We start from the raw sequence: 18,477 nt of genomic DNA on the forward strand, positions 1-18,477 counted from the left end.
GGTATGGCAGAAAGAAACATTTAACAAAAAAGGATCCTTTGTTGCGACGCGGTCTACGTCGATATTAACATTTTGCCGGCGGTGCAACGAGCTAGAAAAACGAACGCGATCATTCTTGCCAGGCGTGCACAGCTGCGACCTGGATATTTAACGAAAGAAAAGTAAAATAGTGTATCAGTTTTTGTCCGGCCACGGACACACGCGTGACGGTTCTCACAAGTTGCGGTTGCACTTCGTTTAATAAAACGAGACGAGCGGAGAATTTTGATAATTGTATTTCGGGACGAGCGGGGCGTGTCGGTTCGCGCGAAAGGAAATCGAAAAGGTCTTCACCGTTTCGGGATTCGAGGTTTCGTTATCGGGATACGAACGACAAAAGTTACGGGATTAGATTTTTCGGGCGCGTTGTTCGAACAATAGGTTCACCGCGCGATGAAAGAATCTTTTTGCTTTTTTGAAATGTGCTTTTGTTTATCGTATCGTTGAGAGGAGGTATATTTTTTTAACGATTTTTAACGACGCTTTAAATAACCGAGAGCTTACCTTTTGTTTTTACGATTACAAATGAGGGAATTATTTAACGGCACGGTACGTAGCATGTACTACGTGTGCAAATTGTGTAGTAGCATAGTAAATAGTATATAGTTCGAGTACATATTCAAATTATGCAACAGTATAGTAAATACATAGTACACATGCAAATTATGAGTCAGCGTTTTCGATCGGAAGAGGAAATATTTTATAAATGATTAGAATTTCGCAGCTGACAGATTTCGAAATTACTTTTTTTTTATTAGACTCTATTCTCTCTGAACGAAATAAATAGTATTATTTGTGCTGAATCTAGCTAGTAACGATAAAGAGATTAAATAATCGTTGCAATAACGTAATAATTGCAGAATCGAATTATTAATAATCGAGAGTACTTTCTCTGTAAGTCGATCGGACTCTAAATGTATTTTTGAGGAAAACACGAGGGTAAGAGAACGTACCAAGAATTAAAATCGTAGCACACGGAGGGATAAATAAAAATAAACGACAGAAGCGTTAGAACGACGACGACGACGTCAATAAACAATTTCGCAGAAATTGAAGTAGCACCGTGAAAACAGATAACTCTTCTCGCAAATTGTAAACGCGTAAACTAAATTGTCATTCAGTTTGTGATTCGCTTTAAATAATAAGCTTTTATCCGATCGTTCCGATTATCCAATACCAGCCATCGTTTGAGAGCACAATCGTTAATAATAATTTGCGTATTAATAATCGATGGATATATGTTCATTAATTTCGATATTCACAGGCGTATTGAACAAAGGAATGCACTAACTAGATTAACGCGATAATATAAATTGTCACTTTGATGAAAAATGTGGCTGAAATATTTCACAGCGAAATATCACTTAAGCAGCGTCGAAGGTTTGAAAATTATAATGCACGGTAGAACCTGCGTTCGAAAAAAAAAAAACAATCAGTATTCTGTTTTCGTAGAACACTGACAATGCATCGATACTCGCACAACGAGCCAGTTACCTCGTTAAATGTCACATTTGTCTTGGTTACGTGCTCCGCTATATTTTTATTAATTACAGTCCGATGTCTGTCGCTGCTACTTCATCAAGAGTAATTGAATTTTCAATAAGAAAACTGTTCGCACAGAATTAAACGCACCAGATGTACTCAGTCACAACTAACAATGATCAATTTTACATATCAATTGTAACATCGCGCTCATTACGTTACAATATTATAATTAATCTGTTATTTATAATCGTACCATTTATAACCGGAGAATCGGGAAATGATCCCCGTTAATAATCGCAGCACCTGATATTTTCACGTGCGAAACAATATAAAAATTTAATCATTACCTCTCTAAGTGTACATACCCTTATCAAATAATTAACCCACTACGGTGTATTCTCGTCGAACTACCCCGATACATGAACGCGCGTCGAAAAATGTAATAACGCGTCAAATACAATAAACAGTAACTACTAACACGTAGCACAGAAATTGTTTCCTTTGTGTCTTCCAGTCACTTTTCGAGTAATTCGAGATAACAGTTTCGAGTACCGGGTTGCGGGCGACCGAATCGAGGTTTCGAAAGAATCCCCAGGCCGTTCGATAAATTCGTCCCATTCGTTGCCCTTAATTTAGAGACAGAGCCGCAACCCCCTGCAACAGAATAAACCGCGGGTAATACGTATTCCGTAACGCGGTATCGGCGCGATCCCGCAAATTACAAGCGCTGGTTCGCCATTTTTCCCCCCTCTCTCTCTCTCTCTCTCTCTGTCTCTCTCTCTCATTTTTTCTTTTTATTTTCGTTTGCCCCCTCCGTCTATTTTCCAAGTAGAAAAAAAAGAAAGATTGCAATGAACCGCGCGCCCGGCGCTGGTTAATCCCGCGCAAACAGCGGGGAGACGCGCGGATATATTCGCCGGGTTGGCCGCAGCCGTGCGGAATTTAATTCGAATTATAACCGCGCCAGGTAAATCGAGTTATCGTTAATCGACGAGCCCGGTACTCGAGGCGTCTCTCCCGGGCGCGGTGCACGATAACGCGTGTCGTACCCGGGTTTGATATCCATTTGCATTCACTTTACAACACCCTTCGTCATCCTCTGTTTCAGGTTGCCAACTCGAACAAGAGTCAGGTAACGCTGCGCGACGTCGACTTCGGCCTCTCGGGTACATTCAGTTGCGAAGTTACGGTGGACGCGCCGACCTTCTCCACGGATTGCGTCTCGAAAAATCTTACGGTAGTGTGTAAGTACATGGTTTGCGACATTACAGAGAGTATCGCGGTGAACTCGAGGCGCCCCGGTGTGCTCTTGTGCCTACCCTTGACGCTCGTTGCTCACCACTCTCGCGCCACCCTTCCCTATTACGGTGCACGCGATTGCAGCGCGTGTGCAGCATCGCGAGCCGTGTTCAACGCGAGTTACGGAATCTTCCTACGCTCGGAACAGGGTGGTGATTCTTATCGGGCTGGATTTCTCTTTTTACGTAAACGATACCTTCGTGGAAAAGGAAAAATCAAAACATCGGGGAATTTTCGGATCACCGACGGTAAACGGAAATCTATTTTACTCTTTCAGACACTGATGGCGTACGTTGGTTAGTTATTAGGTCGTTCGGAAAGTCAATTCGTTTTTTTTTTTTCTTTTGGTGAAAATGAAACACAATTTTTTTAGAATGTATAAATATTTTATTAAATTGTATATTCTTCATTTTGGAACGCGAAACGACTTTCCCAACCACCCAATAGTTTATTAACGAGTTCGATTCGACTTCGTCGATACGATAAAGTACGAAGCAGGTATGTAAAGAAAATTATGGACGAATGTAACACGGAATATTGTAAGACGGATTGAAGTAATGTAAAACGAAATTTTATAGAGGGTTTAGAGTCGCATGGACTTTAACGACACACTGGATTCTATATTTTATCGAATAATTGTGGATCTGTGGATCTGTCAATGGTTAATCTGTTTTTTACTTTTGGGCATTTTGTAGCACTGTGCCTCGAATGGTTGAAAGCGTGTTTATATTCGAAAGTTGTTTTCAGAGCGACCTTTGATGTAAAGTATTTTTTATAATCATGGATCGATAGTCTTGAAACTTTGCAAACGTGTTTGGTCGTGTTACCAGATGACGCGGTTAGGTTGCACGTTTCCTGCAGTATGGTGTTTTAAATGGCAGTCACGATTTCCGACTGAAATAAAATGAAGCAAAACGGACATTTTTTCATACAGGACACGTTGCGACTCTAAAAAAATAGTTTTGTTTCGCGAGGAACCTTTTTGCCCAGGTTAACGAAGTATCTCGATACACGAAACACAAAGAAAATATACATCAATTTTGAAAAAATATTTGACATTTTGTTTTTCTACAAACCTATCGAACGTATCAATGTCAAACTCGCCGCGTGCAGTTGCGTTTCATCGATCGATCAAGATTTTTCCAAGTACAAATAGACGATCGTATTTACCGACTAATATTCTTTCGATAAAAACGATTACACGTATCGTTATTAATTTTTCTAATTTCGCCACAATTCTTCCAAGCTGACACCTTTCGGGCTTGTAATTTTCAAAAAGCGAAATGAAATCGAAGGAAATTGAAAGCGAATGAAATCTTTTCACCTGCAAATTAAAATCGCCGCAAATCTCGTCAGGACGATACATTTCGGACAACTGTTGAAAAATGTCAAAGAATTGATTCTTCTTTCCCGTCATAGAATTATACTTCACGTGCAAAATTGAAAATTCCACCGAGAGTGGTGCATTTAAAAATGCATTAGGGGCACAGTGACTCGACAATGTCGTAAGGTTAACACCCTGTGCACCGATTCGCTCGTACCGCATCCCCTCGCGTATCCCCCGCCGGCCTCCAATCCGCGCGAATTTCCTCGCGGGGAAAGTTTCTCCTTGTCGACGTCATTAAATTCCTCGCGTTTGATCCGTGCAAAGTTGCACGCTCAAACTCGCGCATCGGCTTCGTTGTCACGTAACGTTTCCGCGCCCACAGAACGATACACGCGTGTGTACACCTCGTGAAACTGGCTCTCGCGTAAATTCGCCGAGTGTTTCTAATTTCCTCGAGTACGTCGCTCAGACATCAAAGAGACGCTTCTCGGGTTAATCAGTGCACGCCGCACGATCGCGAGTACGTTTACGCGTTTTGCGAATCCGAAACTACGCAACGTCTACGTTACATTTCAATGCCAGTCGGTTTCACGGCGGGGCATGCGCGTCGGGAGCGCGTCGACTGAAAACTATCGTTAAAGTCGAGGCGGAATGAATTGGCCCGTCAAGGTCGAGAGTTTATATCCCCGCTAGAGTAATCTCCCCCCAACTCGAGGTAACCGAGTTGCTGTTTTACTTCAATTGGCCCGAGCGACTAGAAAATTAACCTTGTCGATTGGTGATACGATATCAAAATTTGTATTTTTTCTCCGTTACACCTTCGGGAGATGGTCATCGACGAATTGGAGAAGTTCTCCCGATGAGAACGAGTCCAAACACGACACCTATCGGACCAACTTTGAATTTTTCACTAGAGGAATTATTTTCGAAAAACTTCCAACAACGTACGATTAAAGTTGGTCCGAAGTAGGTCGTGTTTGGACTCGTTTTTACCAGGAAAACTTCACTAATCCATTGATAGTGCTCTTAAGACGATACGATAAAAAATATACGAATTGTAATTTTTGATCATGGAAAACTAAAATTGAAAATTTTCATTAACGGGTAACTTATGTTGTGCGTGTGTCTCGTTGCTCTCGGCTGAAATAGACGGGTCGATTCTTTAAGAAATGTTTCGTCTCGACCGATTTAAAAATCGATACCTTCCTCGGATGTACGATATCGATTGAAGTCGATTAGGGCGTATACAAGCGACGATTACTGCACATAGTTCGCCCACTAGCCCGTTTTAACTCGTGTCTACGCGGTCTTCGTTTGTTCCGCATTCGTTCCATATTACACTTGACAGATATAAAAGGTAAATATGTGGACACACGCTCTCTGTCACTTGAATAAGGAGACTGGCATAGTGTAAAATTAGGAGCCGTGTCTAACGTGATTAACAGCCACTGCTGTCTGGGTTTGTGACGCGAGCGTGGATCATCTGCTATTTTTGAGTCGAGAATTCTTCGGTTTCGAGTCGACATCTGTTTTGCAGAAATGCAAAACATCTCGCCGGGAGAAATTAGGGTTTGTTAGACAGAGCATGGCGAGACAGAACTTAGTTTGTAATCAATCTTGAGAGCCGATTCTAGAAGAAACTTCACGCGGTTGCCAAGCATCTGTTCACGACAAGACTGATGTTAAAATCAAACATCCACTTAATACTTCTTGCAATTTAACAATTAATAGGTTATCACTGCCTTGTACGGTACAATTTATTATTTCTTTACCAATAAATTCAGTTTATTTCGATTCATTTATATTGTTTTTTTCTTCTCTTTATATCCATACTTCGGTACCGACTGCAATTATTTTATTCATAATTGATTTTCATTGATGTCTAGTGATACACAATTTCAGTTTTTAGTTTAATTTGGTTTGAAATTAATTGGAAGTTAATCTAATATGTTTGTTATTTCTTCTGTTTTTTATCTGTGATTATTTTAGTCAAATAAACTGAATATTTTAATGGTGTACGCAATGAAATGTTTTTACGTACAAGTATTTGCTACTTGTTCTGATTCGTCATTTTATTACTTTAAATAGTACACGTTGGCGATTTTCTTGTTCTTTCCGCGTAAAATATCTCGTACATTTTCCATTTTTAATATACTTTCCTTTTTATAGTTGTATAAACAAAATTATTTGTAGATGGAACTTGAATTGTACAAGTTCCAGAGAACACCGCGAACGATTTCTAAATTTTTGAACGTTGTCGTACAAATTGTAGCAACAGATATCAGAGGCAATTGTGGACACCGCTCATCGCACTACTTGTTTCCCAAAATAAGGAATGCAAGGTACGGTAATAGGATGTGTAGCAGTTGCCAGTGGCTACCCTAGAATTTCCGTAATCTTGCAATTCGCTGGGTTGCAGCATAGTGGTTTCATGAAATGCAGAGTTGGGCTAAATCTCGATGAGAAAGCAACTTTACAGTATAAAAGATGCAAAATAATAAAGAACGTTTGAGGCGTGTCGAAATTATAAAATAATTCTAGTAAAAAGGAACGTGGCATAATATAATAGTAATAGATAAGTAACAGTGAATATTTTTACGTAATTTCATTACCGAAGAGGTCAGCTGCCGATACTTGGAAAAATTTAAAACAAGGTACGATTAAATTACGGGTTAAAGTTTAATTATCTCACATTATGCCTTTATGGAATAATCTCTGATTTATAATTCTTATTAAAACTGATTAATTATTAAAATGCTAAAGAATTATCGCCCTGTAGACTAGTTTAGATTACCATTGGTATTTAATTTTAATATTCTGGAAATTTTACGGTACGAAAGATTAAAATACATTTCTAAAAAATATTCTATCATAAGTACTACTTTTTCTTACGAGAGCCGGAAAGAATATTTTTATTTATTTTTTCCTTTGAGACGAACAATTTGTAATATCAACCTGTGCTTTAGGGTTCGATTATTTTCGTGTTGTCACAGATGCACATGTGTATCGTCGTGCGAAGGTACTGACAAGGAAATGCATAGGAGTTTTATTTCTCGCGAGCCACCTATAAAATTGACGCATTTATATTCCGAGAAGCGTTTATTTGACCGAACGTCTCCATTCGTCTGATAGCGTAATTCAAAGAAATAAGAACTAGGGATTTTATGATAATTCTAATGCTTCTTCTTGGTCGCTTCTTCGAATGGTCCATGAATTTCAAGTGCGTTCGCTGAGAATACGACCGTTACCGTGAAAAATACCCGACTACATACGCTCAGAATTCCCATGCAGTGTTTTCAGCACGTGGAACAGAATTTTTATCTCGGATATCGGGGCACTTCGCAAACAATTACCGGGAAATTGATTCCACAAAAATGATTCTTCTCAACGCGTGGCACTCAACGTATGGAATTGAATTGCGCATAGTAAGTTTTTTTTTTTTTTTTTTTTTTTTTTTTAAGAGAATTATTCCACGATACAATGTACAGGGTTCGTTTGTGTACTAACGGAGGAAAAATGAAAAACCCTTGACAGTCGAATTTACGAAGGCTGATTTTTTTTAATTATCGTGTACACGATTATTAAAAGTGTACGTATACACAGTGTGGAACACTGATGTCTGTTTACGTTTACACGTGCAATATTTACAAATATCAATGTTACATATACGATATTAACAATGTCCGATACAATTTAATTGAAATGCAGTTTTTTAATTGATCGAGTTTGATAAAAACAAATTCAATATATTATTGCACGTATTAATGAAATGAAATAATATTTCGGTTAATTGATTTTAAAGTTGAGAGGTTTTCGTTGAGTTATTAAAGATACAAAAATGTCTAATTTTCGAGTGCTGGAAGTTGAAGCGAGAACAAGAAGATCGATCGGTGTTTGATAGCAAATAATACAATGTTCTGTAATGAAAGCATTACAAAGTAGTTGAACGATTCCCGGCATCAGCAAGCATGCCAAGAGGAGGGTGAAACCATCTCTCGCGTGCACGTTGAACTTTAATCAATTCTCATAGTTCAGGTTCTGAAGTTTCCACATTTTCTGGAATGGACTTTAGGGAAACGAATGGAAGAATTAAACATTTCCAAAAAATACGCCTTATCATTCTTGTTTTCAACGAGAACAGTTCTTTCGAAGGACTTTTTATCATTTTCTTGATTCACCTCTTATTATTTTCCTTGATGCAACTTTTATCACATTTTCTTCTTTTATTATAATCCTACTCTATTCTACATACTTTCATTTATCTTTTTTCTATTCTCATTTGCATAAATGTTGATCTTTACATAAATATTCTATTTCCTGTTTTTTCCTCTGAAATGGAGATGAATGTTATACAAAGCTGGAAAACAAGAAAAACTGCGATGACAGAATGTTTTCTAAAAAATATACAACAGACTAAAAATATATCTTGTACCGTTAATTAAATAAATTCGTTGACATTAATTTCGAAATAACTCTCCTGAAATTCTGCAGCTAGTTTACCCTGCGTACATTGTTGCAAGGTTACAGACTTTAAAACTTCTTTTCGTAAATATTGTGTCAACCCATTTTCGGTAAATATCGGGTTTTTAACTGTTTCAAAAATTCAAGTTTTAAATTAACACGAAGAGAATGCTTATTTCTGGTATATCGGAAGTTTTTCATTTCCCTCTTGTTTCTCTCTCATTGCAAACATTAATCCACTTTCTCGAGAACAAGTTATTAAATTCGTCTCAGAGCAGAAGCAGTATAAAGCACTATGAATAGCAGTTTATTTAATTGAGAAAATTAAATAAGCAGCCACCTAAAGGTTAACGAAGTAAATGTTACAACGATCCTCCGTTTCGTTTAACTAAACTTTTAAAAATAAATTTTCAAAGTGATTTTTGCCTCTTCGTTTTGTTAAACCTGACGATAAGTACTTAACTAAAATTTATAGTCACTGGAAAACTGTAACATCTTTCATTTCGATTAACCAAAGAGCCTCAAACAGATTCAGAGATTTCAAAAAAAAATTTTCGGAACAATTTTCGTGTCTTGGTTCTGTTGAATCTCGTGATGAGTACATAATCAACATTTATGGGCAGGAAAAAGAAAAGAAATAAGTTAATGCAATTCCAAATCACTGCATCTTGCAGCAGTCCCGTAATTACAACTTCACGCTCCGACGAGACAAAAACAAACTCCACGGATTTGCAATATATAATTGGTGGCAGAAAGTTGCTTCATCGAAGTGACACGTTTTGTCCTTTCTCATTATATTCCACGCTTCATTGGTGTCAATAAAAATACGCTGTAATTAAACAAGCCCAGTAATTAGAGCTCGACAGCTTATCAATAATGAACGTGGCAAAGTTGAACGATCGATCGATGTCATTGCGATTCAGTAACGCTACCAAACGCATCTGCAGGTACATTAGGCGACAACTGATTAACCTCACTCGGATGTGATTGAAAATGTCGGAAATATACAGGGTGTCCTATGGAACTGGGACAGCTCGTGTCGTCAATACGGTGTCAAATATGAGAAGAATATATAAAGCAAAATTGAACAATCACGAATGCTTGAAATTTGTACGTCACTATTGTGCATTTAGGTAAATACGTGCAACGAAAGATAAAGTGCAGTTATCTTTTAATAAAAAAGATAGTAGATATTTTTCCAGAAATTGATATCTTGAGAGATAATTTAATTTCGTGTTTGTAAATTATTAATAAATAAGTTTGTGTTTTCCTCTTTTACTCTTTAATATATATATATATAATTGAGTAAATGTGTAAATTACTATTTATGTACAGAATAAATTAGTGTTACTTTTAACATAACGTTAGAAAGCTTTCAAGCCATTATGAGAAACGGCATACTTTACAAACGGGGATTTGTAATAATATTATAATTCACTCGTGACCTCTTTTCCTACGAACAGAGTAATCATTCAATTCGTTATTAATGAACCAATTAGTACGTCTAACTCAGTATGTACACGGTAATCATAATCAGATTACATTACGTTTACATACGTTTACATACGTTTAGCTCAACAGTGTTCAATGATAAAAGTACAGGAAAAATTACATTTTCAAACGGTTATTTCGTAAAGTAGAAAATAATTTTCGATAAAAGTAAAAAATGCCTACCTTTTCGAAATCTTGCTTTTACTCCCTTTTGAGAGAAGCAGTCGATTAATTAATACTCAAGGCGACCGAAGTTACAATAAAAGATCACATTTATCCATAAATGCATCAAAAAGAAGCTTTCAAACGACTCCCAACACACCAATTTCGCACGTAGTGGTATCGGTTATCCCTCAGAACCAAATTTTGGTATCGTCCCTATTTTTCCGGGACTCGTAACGAAGAAACGCGATGCTTTTTTACCAACGAAGCATAGTTTATGACTGTCAACATTTCACCTGTTCGGGGTCGAACGAGTTCTTGGCCAGGGTGCATACGCAGCGTCGAACCAATTTTGAAATCGAACTCCGATAAGCGGACTGCAAGATTGATGATCGAATGATACGCGATGCCTGTCGAAATACCCGGCAGCCATAGGCCATTTAAAACCGCGGGATTCATGGGTCGTTTGTATCGAACAATATTCCGCGGAACACGGACGAATTCGTTCGTATAAAACACTTTGAAAGTGACACAAATTAGCTGAAACATACTACCCACCCTTTCCCCGCTCGCCGCGCGCCTACGTGACAAAGCGATAATGTCGTGCGCGCGCGCGCGAAATTCGGCTGCGTTAGACAAAACGACCCTGTATAAATCTACGCGCGTTTCGTTGACGCGTGTGCACGTGCAATTTGAACGAAAGAAACGAATATCGCGTGGCCATTCGAACGCCATTCCGAAAAATTTATGACAGCGTTTAATCCATTCGAATGGATTCGTCGAGATTTTTACGTAGGGAAATTAATAGCTTAATTCGGGAACAGTAACGCGGCCCGCGCTGCGCGCCGGCAATGATACACGCTGATTTATGCGCGGACCGACGCATTTTTTGTCGAAGAATTTCCGGGTTACGCCCGTTTCCCCCGATAACGTGACTTTTTATTTCCCATCGTTTTCATTGTGCAACGTGTACATCAACGTACCGGGATCTCTACCGCGAACGTTTCAAGCGTATCACAATTCTGGGAAATGTAATTACGTTAATTCCCGCTTTGAAGTAACAAAATCGGGATTGCCGATTCACTCGAGGGCGAGGTAGCTGACAATTGTTATGTAGATCCGACGTTGAGCCTCGTGGATACCGGGAACTGTAATTATAGTAATTATCGCTTTCGATCGACGAAATTAGGATCGTCGGTACGCTCCAAAGCGGGGTAGGTGGTGATTTTTTTTTTTTTTTTTTTTTTTTTTTTTTTAGAGATGATTCCATTGACTCGCGTGTTCTGGAAAACTTAGTTACGGTAAGACAAAATTGGAATCGTCGGTTCACTAGAAAGCGGAGTAGGTAGCGATTTTTACATGGAGTTGACGTCGAGTTTCTCAAATCTTGTACTAATTTCCACTTTTAAGTGACAAAATCGTTGCAATAGTCTTCGTAGCTACCGATAATCTTGTCTCGGAGCGCGATTGTCGCGAAAAATATAATCGCTCAAGTACAGTCTACGCCAAATATTTTGGCCGCTCAAGACCATAGAGAAATAAACCATCGCGTACAGCTACAGCTCTCATCGTGTCACCCATCCCATTATTTGCATCAAAGATGACAAGAAATCGAGAGACCATGCTTGGAAAAGATTTCTTGAAAAATGCTGACGCAAAGTTATAACGATATTCCCAGAAGTTCAACAACACCTGGTCCATATATCCGAAACAAATCGGGTAAATCGTAAACGAGATACGGCGTCGTTCGTGGTCGATAGCGGCCCCGAGCGATCAAAACATTTGGCGGTGACTCGCATTTGTAAATATCGAGTGAAAACTCCGCTTCCACAATCACCCAAGAACCTCGTAGAGACAACCACTCTATCGTTTCCTTCTTCCAGCAAACTATCTAGAATTCCCTACCAAAGTTCCATTTTATCGTCACGGATGCATTACCCAATCGCCATAGTCGTTTCGGTTGAACATACCGGAGCGGCCGCGACACTTCAGTTTCGATAACTCATTACGTTCGGTCGTCGGAATAATATTCGTGGAACGCGTTCTTTATTAGAGTCACTCCGAGATCCGTGGTAGAATTCCTCGTGGCGCAAACGCAGGAGACTACCATTCGCGCCGGACCGGATATGAATTTCATATTTTACGATAATACCGCGGGATGTTCTTAAAGTAAACGAATCTTGGCCTGCCGCAGTTTTCACGTAGTCGAAGAAAAATCGTATTTACCCTCGTATTCCACGGAACGTCAGCGGAACGACCTTTATATCGATTCTTATCCGGACTCGACGCTCGCGTCTCCTCGTAAATATTGAAAATTGAAAAAGCTACGGCTTAAATCGTAATGTCCTGTTTAATTCCATAGATCCGAGTGAATTTACTTTGAATTTCAATCTCGAAGCGCCGATAAACTACGTGTATTAGTTTTTAGCGTAGAATGGAAACGAACCGGCGATAAAATGGACACATTTCGAAATTTATACGTATAATCTGTTCGCAGAGGGCACCGGAAAAAGATACGTCCGCGTTCGAACGTAGTATCCTATCCATGAAATTAAAGAACATCCACGAAGATCGAATATTTCGAACGTTTCTCGCATGGTTTGCGAAACTGTAGAAGTAAACTCGAAATACGTATACGTTTCAATGTTTAATTGTATTTGAAAACGAAGCACCGAGATAATATTTCCACGTGAACGAAATATTTATGTTGCCGGACTAAATAATATTGCAAATATTCGCTTTCGCGGTATTATTCGCGTCTTTTAATTTGAAATATTTTCAACGTCGGTAACACATTGTTCGATCAAGCGTGTATCTATGAAACGCATTCTGATGCGAATAAAAATGTAATTTTTGAAATATGGAAATACCGAAATACACGTAGACGTAACCGTGAACAATTTTTCATCGGGGTTGATAAATAATTTATGGGGTTGAAGCTGGAAATACCGAAATAGAACTGAAAACGTTTCATTATTTACAGACAGTTTCGTATGTGAAATAATAGTGCTGAAATTATGGAGACTCGAACAAGCGATACGTTTTTAATCAACGTTTAATTGGCTCGGTTGTTTCGATATTTCTCTATTCGCGTGTTCGTTGAATTTTTAAACGCTCTTCGTACATTTCAGGCGCACGGGAAGCGTGAAAGAAGCAAATTACAGAGATGTAACGAACAATAGATACGCATCATTGGAATTAAGTTCGAAACGACAGAAATTAATCAGTTTCGTAAAACGTGCGCGCGCGTATGTGTGTGTGCGCGCGCGCGCGCGCGCGTGTGCGTGTGCGTGTATGCGTGTGCGTGTGCGTGTATACGTGCGGCCGTGTTAGACGTTCATTTGTTTCAGCGAGAGTTGGTCAACATCGCGACGCTGGTTCCATTAGCTTGAATAGAGTAATTGGACACTGTCAATTCGAGAACGTAATTCTCTTCGTAAATAGGGACTAACGATTTTGCTTAGAATTCATGGAAATGGAGCATTTACAACTGCCGCATTTTCCTGCAGGTATCTAACCAGAAATCGAGAACGTGCAGTATAATCAGAAAATGGTGCGATGAAATTTGTAAATTTTCAAAAACTGAGAGGGAACATCGACTATCTCGGGATGAAATCGCTGATTGCGAGACAGCACTACCTCTTCGTAGAAGTTGCAAATCACCAACGAGCGATGCAATTTTTGAAAATTCTTTACAGGACGTGAAATTATACGAATCGCAATTAATCACAATTGTACGAACGATTCTGTAGGTAGAAGCAAGAATTGTATTTTTGTCACGAAACTTGCTGTAAACGTACCAAAAATGTCTACACTCAAAAGTATACTACAACCACAATTTGAAAATTATCGAGCGACCCTGTTATTTCATCGATCCATATATTCTACGATTTGAGGCTGAACGATTTGTTTACGAGAAATATTGTCCAAATTTTTGCGAAAGAAAAGAATATTTTTGTGAAAATGCATTTTAAACGCAGACTTGAAAACAAAATTCCATAATTGTTGCTCTCACGGCCGAACGATGTACAGTCTCGGCTGTCCCGACAATTTTGAAATTTCGTTCGATCGATCGCGAAAATTCCATCGCGATTTTAATATTCACTTTCGCTCTGAAACGTTGAAAAAGAACGATAAAAAAAGAAAAAAGGAAAAGGTCTAAACGCACATATGCCAATATCCCGCAAGACTTCGACACGCGTGGCTCGTAAATTGTTAGAAAAATACGCGGCCCGGATGAATCGATTCCAGGAATAACAATATTTGAATCGTCCTATACATGGGCTACGTACATATGCGCGTGACGCGTTCACTTTGCTGGTTGTTGAAATGCCACTAGACCTGAATAAATGGAAATGTTCGATCTTTCGCGCGCGCCATTGAAAGTTCTTCCATCGCTCCGGCGATCCCTCTGTCGCTGGAAATTCGTTTTCCACGAGAAAATGTGAAATCATGTTTGCAGTTTATACGTGTACAAAACGTCCACGTCGGATAGAGATGCCGGTAACTGTATCGCAATCAAGCCGAAGTGCCATTCATAGACGGAAGACGATAACATAACTGAAATTCGATTAGTCGTTCTATCGTTTTGCGAATCACCGGTTTATCACCGACAGGGCGAGAGGGTAAACGGTTATTTCCCTCGCTTCACTTCGCGGTAATCGGTTCCAGTTTTAGCTCTCGCGCCGGTGTCGGATAAGTGAGGGAAGCCAGGAGTGCCGCGGGAATCTTTGTACATCCTGGATTCGTTCAATTGTGAAATTAAATGTGATAACGGATGTCCTGATTTCAGCGCCGGTTAAGTCCGCGCTCGGTTGCAACGTGCACCGTGTATCACGGAACGCCAATTAACGGGGAGAAAATGAACTGCGTTTAATGCCACGCTATTTGATATTTGCAAATTAATCGGGACCTGTTTCTCTTCGGTCGGTGTCACGTGTGATCGTGTCCGATTACCGTGACATTTTCGAGAAACGAAACACCTCTCGGTCTCCATTGGAAAATATCCGTCAGGGGAAGTATTTTCCGGTCGGTAGTGGTCTTTCGTAAGAAAAATTTAATCTGTATTTACACGCGGGGTATACGTAATTCGACGAAGACACGAAACTTGGGTACTTTGCCCCGTAGTGGCGTGTACGAAAGAATTAGCTCGATTTCCGAGCGTGTGCGTAGTTGGTTATTCGAAGAACGGAAATGGAAAGAAATTGATTATATTTTCTCGGATAATTTTTCTTACGGAAATGTTCGTTGGCTGGTATTTCCCGATTGGTATCGGTCTTTGAAGAAAGCTTTATTTCTCAAGAAACTTTCTTTATAGTATTCTATAGGACGAAAGTAGCTTTATTTTTCAGCTTGTCACGGTTGGCTATTCAAAGAAGATAAATAATACAGAAATTTATGTCTCTGCGTGCATCGCAGATGGATATTCCAAGAACGGAATATGAAAAAGAAGTTAATTATATTTTTCTCTTGACTATTTTTTGCCATTGAAACGTTTGTTGGGAAATATTTTCTGCTTGGCATTGGTCTTTGAGGAAAGCTTCATTGAATTTGCACGTATAGCATCGCTCGGGATATAATTTGCCTTATTTGTCAGCGTGCAACACAGTTGGTTATTCAAAGTACAGAAGTGAAAAAGAGTCTCGACTACTCTTTGTCATCAGAATGTTTGAAAGCACTCCATACTTTCAGGATACACTTTCCAAAGTGTCTGGCAGTAATATGATAAGATAGAAAGAAAGTGGTTTCGCCTTAGGGGCTGCTACAGTTAGATCAAAATTAACAGACCGCTCGAGGCTACTAAAGAGGTTATCCTCGTCATATCGTTTGGTTAGAATACCGTTCTATCTCTTGTCTTTACGTACCAATCTACAGATACGCTTTGTCTACCTTTTACAAGTTTCCATTGTCACGTACAACTCTCCGTTAAACCTAAAACTATGCTATCGTAGTGCAAAAGTAGAAATCATCTATGATTTATCGGTTAGAGACGTGACCTTGAATGACCACTTGACATTGATTCGGCTATAATGGAGTCGTCGTTAAATATCGCGAGAATTAGCATAAGGATACTTCTACAGAAAATAAAACAGTAACTCTATTCTCATTTCTATATGTACCTACTGTTAAACTGGTTACAGAAGTTATGGTATGAAGGGCACAATATAATAATATTAATTTCCGTAAATCGCGTGGTAACGTTATTATACGTAATTCTAGCTCAATGTTGGACAATGGTGGCCTAACTTTAAGTATTAGCGATATTTAAATTGATTATTGATTCGAGTACAACGATCGACGATGCAGATAAAGACACGTTTTATTTCAAGCACCTTAAATATTGAAATGTCACCAATATCAGTTTGAATTTACGTTTATTTCGAATAATACGATTCATACCTGCGGAGGTTAACCATAGACCAGTGCTGTCCAACGTAGAGCTGCCGAGCCTTCCCAATTCTGTCCGCGTTACCACGTGACGTACGAACACTGACTGACGTCGCGCTATTGGTGCGCGTCTGATATACGCAACGTAGCGTGGAGAGGGGAACAAACGTCGCTTCGAAGACACTACTCGCGGTCAAACTTATGGTACACGATTAAAACTGAATACAATTAACGTAGAAGGTGGACGAGCGTCGAAAACAAATACTATTATTCAACTCGTGACCACTGAAAAGCAATGGAAACGATTCAAATACAATTAAAGAATCCAAAAAGAAAAGAACATTCAAAGCTAAAGAAATTGATGGAGATAATTTTTTCAAAACGTAAAACCATTACCAAGTTTGAATATTAAGAACTGCGAAGACGAAATTATTACAACGGTATTATCGCGTTCTGATACCTCCCGAATAGTTCGTTTTAGGATATTCGAAAGTAGTGAAAATATTTCACTTAGACAGATATTGCTCCACCCTGTATATCGGAATCGATGGAAAGACGAGAACTTACGGGAATAAGATCGAACGGGAAGCCCTCTGGTGTCGAGCGCAGATGGCACCAGAAATGTTGGAATCGAGTTTATAATTCCGAGTCTGTCACGTTTATTTACCGGAATACGAATTATTCAAACTTGTACGGATATTAATTCTTATATCGGATGCGGGGAAACAGTTCCGTGTTTACGATACATTTAACTTAAAGTTTCGAAACGACAGGAATTGGCGTCGAAAGTTACGATCAAGGAAGCAACCGTTCCGTCATGAATGCTCAATTTATACTGTCGCTATTGCGGTCAGGATTGATACACGTATCGTTATGATTTCCTTCGGCCATTTACGTTATTCCACCGAATACACGCCCGCGACTTATGTCGTTTATATTTTATAACAATACTTTGACCCACTTTGTACCATTATTCCGATTGCCTCGAAAGATTTGTCGACAGCGGTTGAAAGTCCAATATACTTAATGGAAGGTCGAATACACGCGGTTGAACTAAGAAAGGTCTCATTTATTTCGAATCGATCGATTCGAAATTCTTCTTCCTCCTCCTTTATGTTCCAAAAATTCGGCCAACTGTATCGGAACTTAAATATTACACGGAGCTTAAATACAATAGGATTCGACCGTTTCGTTCCCGAAATTCGTAGATACAAACTGAATTCGCGAAACGATGCATTATGTGATTAATTCTGTCCACGATAATCTCTATTGAAATTACGCTTGTATATTTTATTATCTAACCACGAGCAAGTATCCGTGCGATGTATGCTTCACAATGTACTTTATGATTATTCATAGTGCTTTTACTATTCATCGAACAGTGGAGATAATTCTTTTGTTATAATAACAGGAGGATCGGAGTCAATCATTTGATAGAATAATGTTAATTCTAGGCTGTAAATACATTATCCTTTGTGTTCGTGTCGATGAACCTTTAAACAATCGAATACGGTCAAAACATGCGAGATTTCGAAACGGTAAATTTAATGTACCTTGAACGTTAGCATCGTATATTACGGACAACAGTTTTGGTTTGGCGATTGTAATTAAAAATGTTAATTATTCATTTCGCACAACGAAGGAGGAACCTTTTGGTTTCAATTTTTCGCAACCGATAAATTTAGGAAATTATTTGCATCGGAGATTTTAAAATAATTTTCACAAATATTAGCAGACTTTTGAAAATCATTGGTACACTAATCGTAATAATTAGAACGTGTTATAAATAAATTGTAAGGGCTGTAAATGAATATCTCGAGAACGGT

General features: G+C 38.9%; 1 protein-coding gene and 1 long non-coding RNA gene across 5 annotated transcripts in view; one reads left to right on the forward strand and one right to left on the reverse strand.

The window, feature by feature from the left end:
* The window catches only part of LOC143149277 (uncharacterized), a 28,360-nt gene extending 11,620 nt beyond the window's left edge, over positions 1–16,740 (reverse strand). For both annotated transcript variants that reach the window (XR_012992736.1, XR_012992735.1), the window contains exons 1-2: positions 16,664–16,740; positions 2,003–2,178 (exon numbers count right to left, since the gene is read on the reverse strand). This is a non-coding gene — a long non-coding RNA (uncharacterized LOC143149277). The remainder of the gene's footprint in view (positions 1–2,002; positions 2,179–16,663) is intronic.
* Positions 1–18,477, forward strand: part of LOC143149276 (uncharacterized) — a 443,848-nt gene that overhangs the window by 358,555 nt on the left and 66,816 nt on the right. For all 3 annotated transcript variants that reach the window (XM_076316493.1, XM_076316494.1, XM_076316495.1), the window contains one exon: positions 2,633–2,768. In XM_076316493.1, coding sequence (XP_076172608.1) covers positions 2,633–2,768 — 136 coding nt within the window. The remainder of the gene's footprint in view (positions 1–2,632; positions 2,769–18,477) is intronic.

Source organism: Ptiloglossa arizonensis, chromosome 7 (genome assembly GCF_051014685.1).
Source record: "Ptiloglossa arizonensis isolate GNS036 chromosome 7, iyPtiAriz1_principal, whole genome shotgun sequence".
Taxonomy (NCBI): domain Eukaryota; kingdom Metazoa; phylum Arthropoda; class Insecta; order Hymenoptera; family Colletidae; genus Ptiloglossa; species Ptiloglossa arizonensis.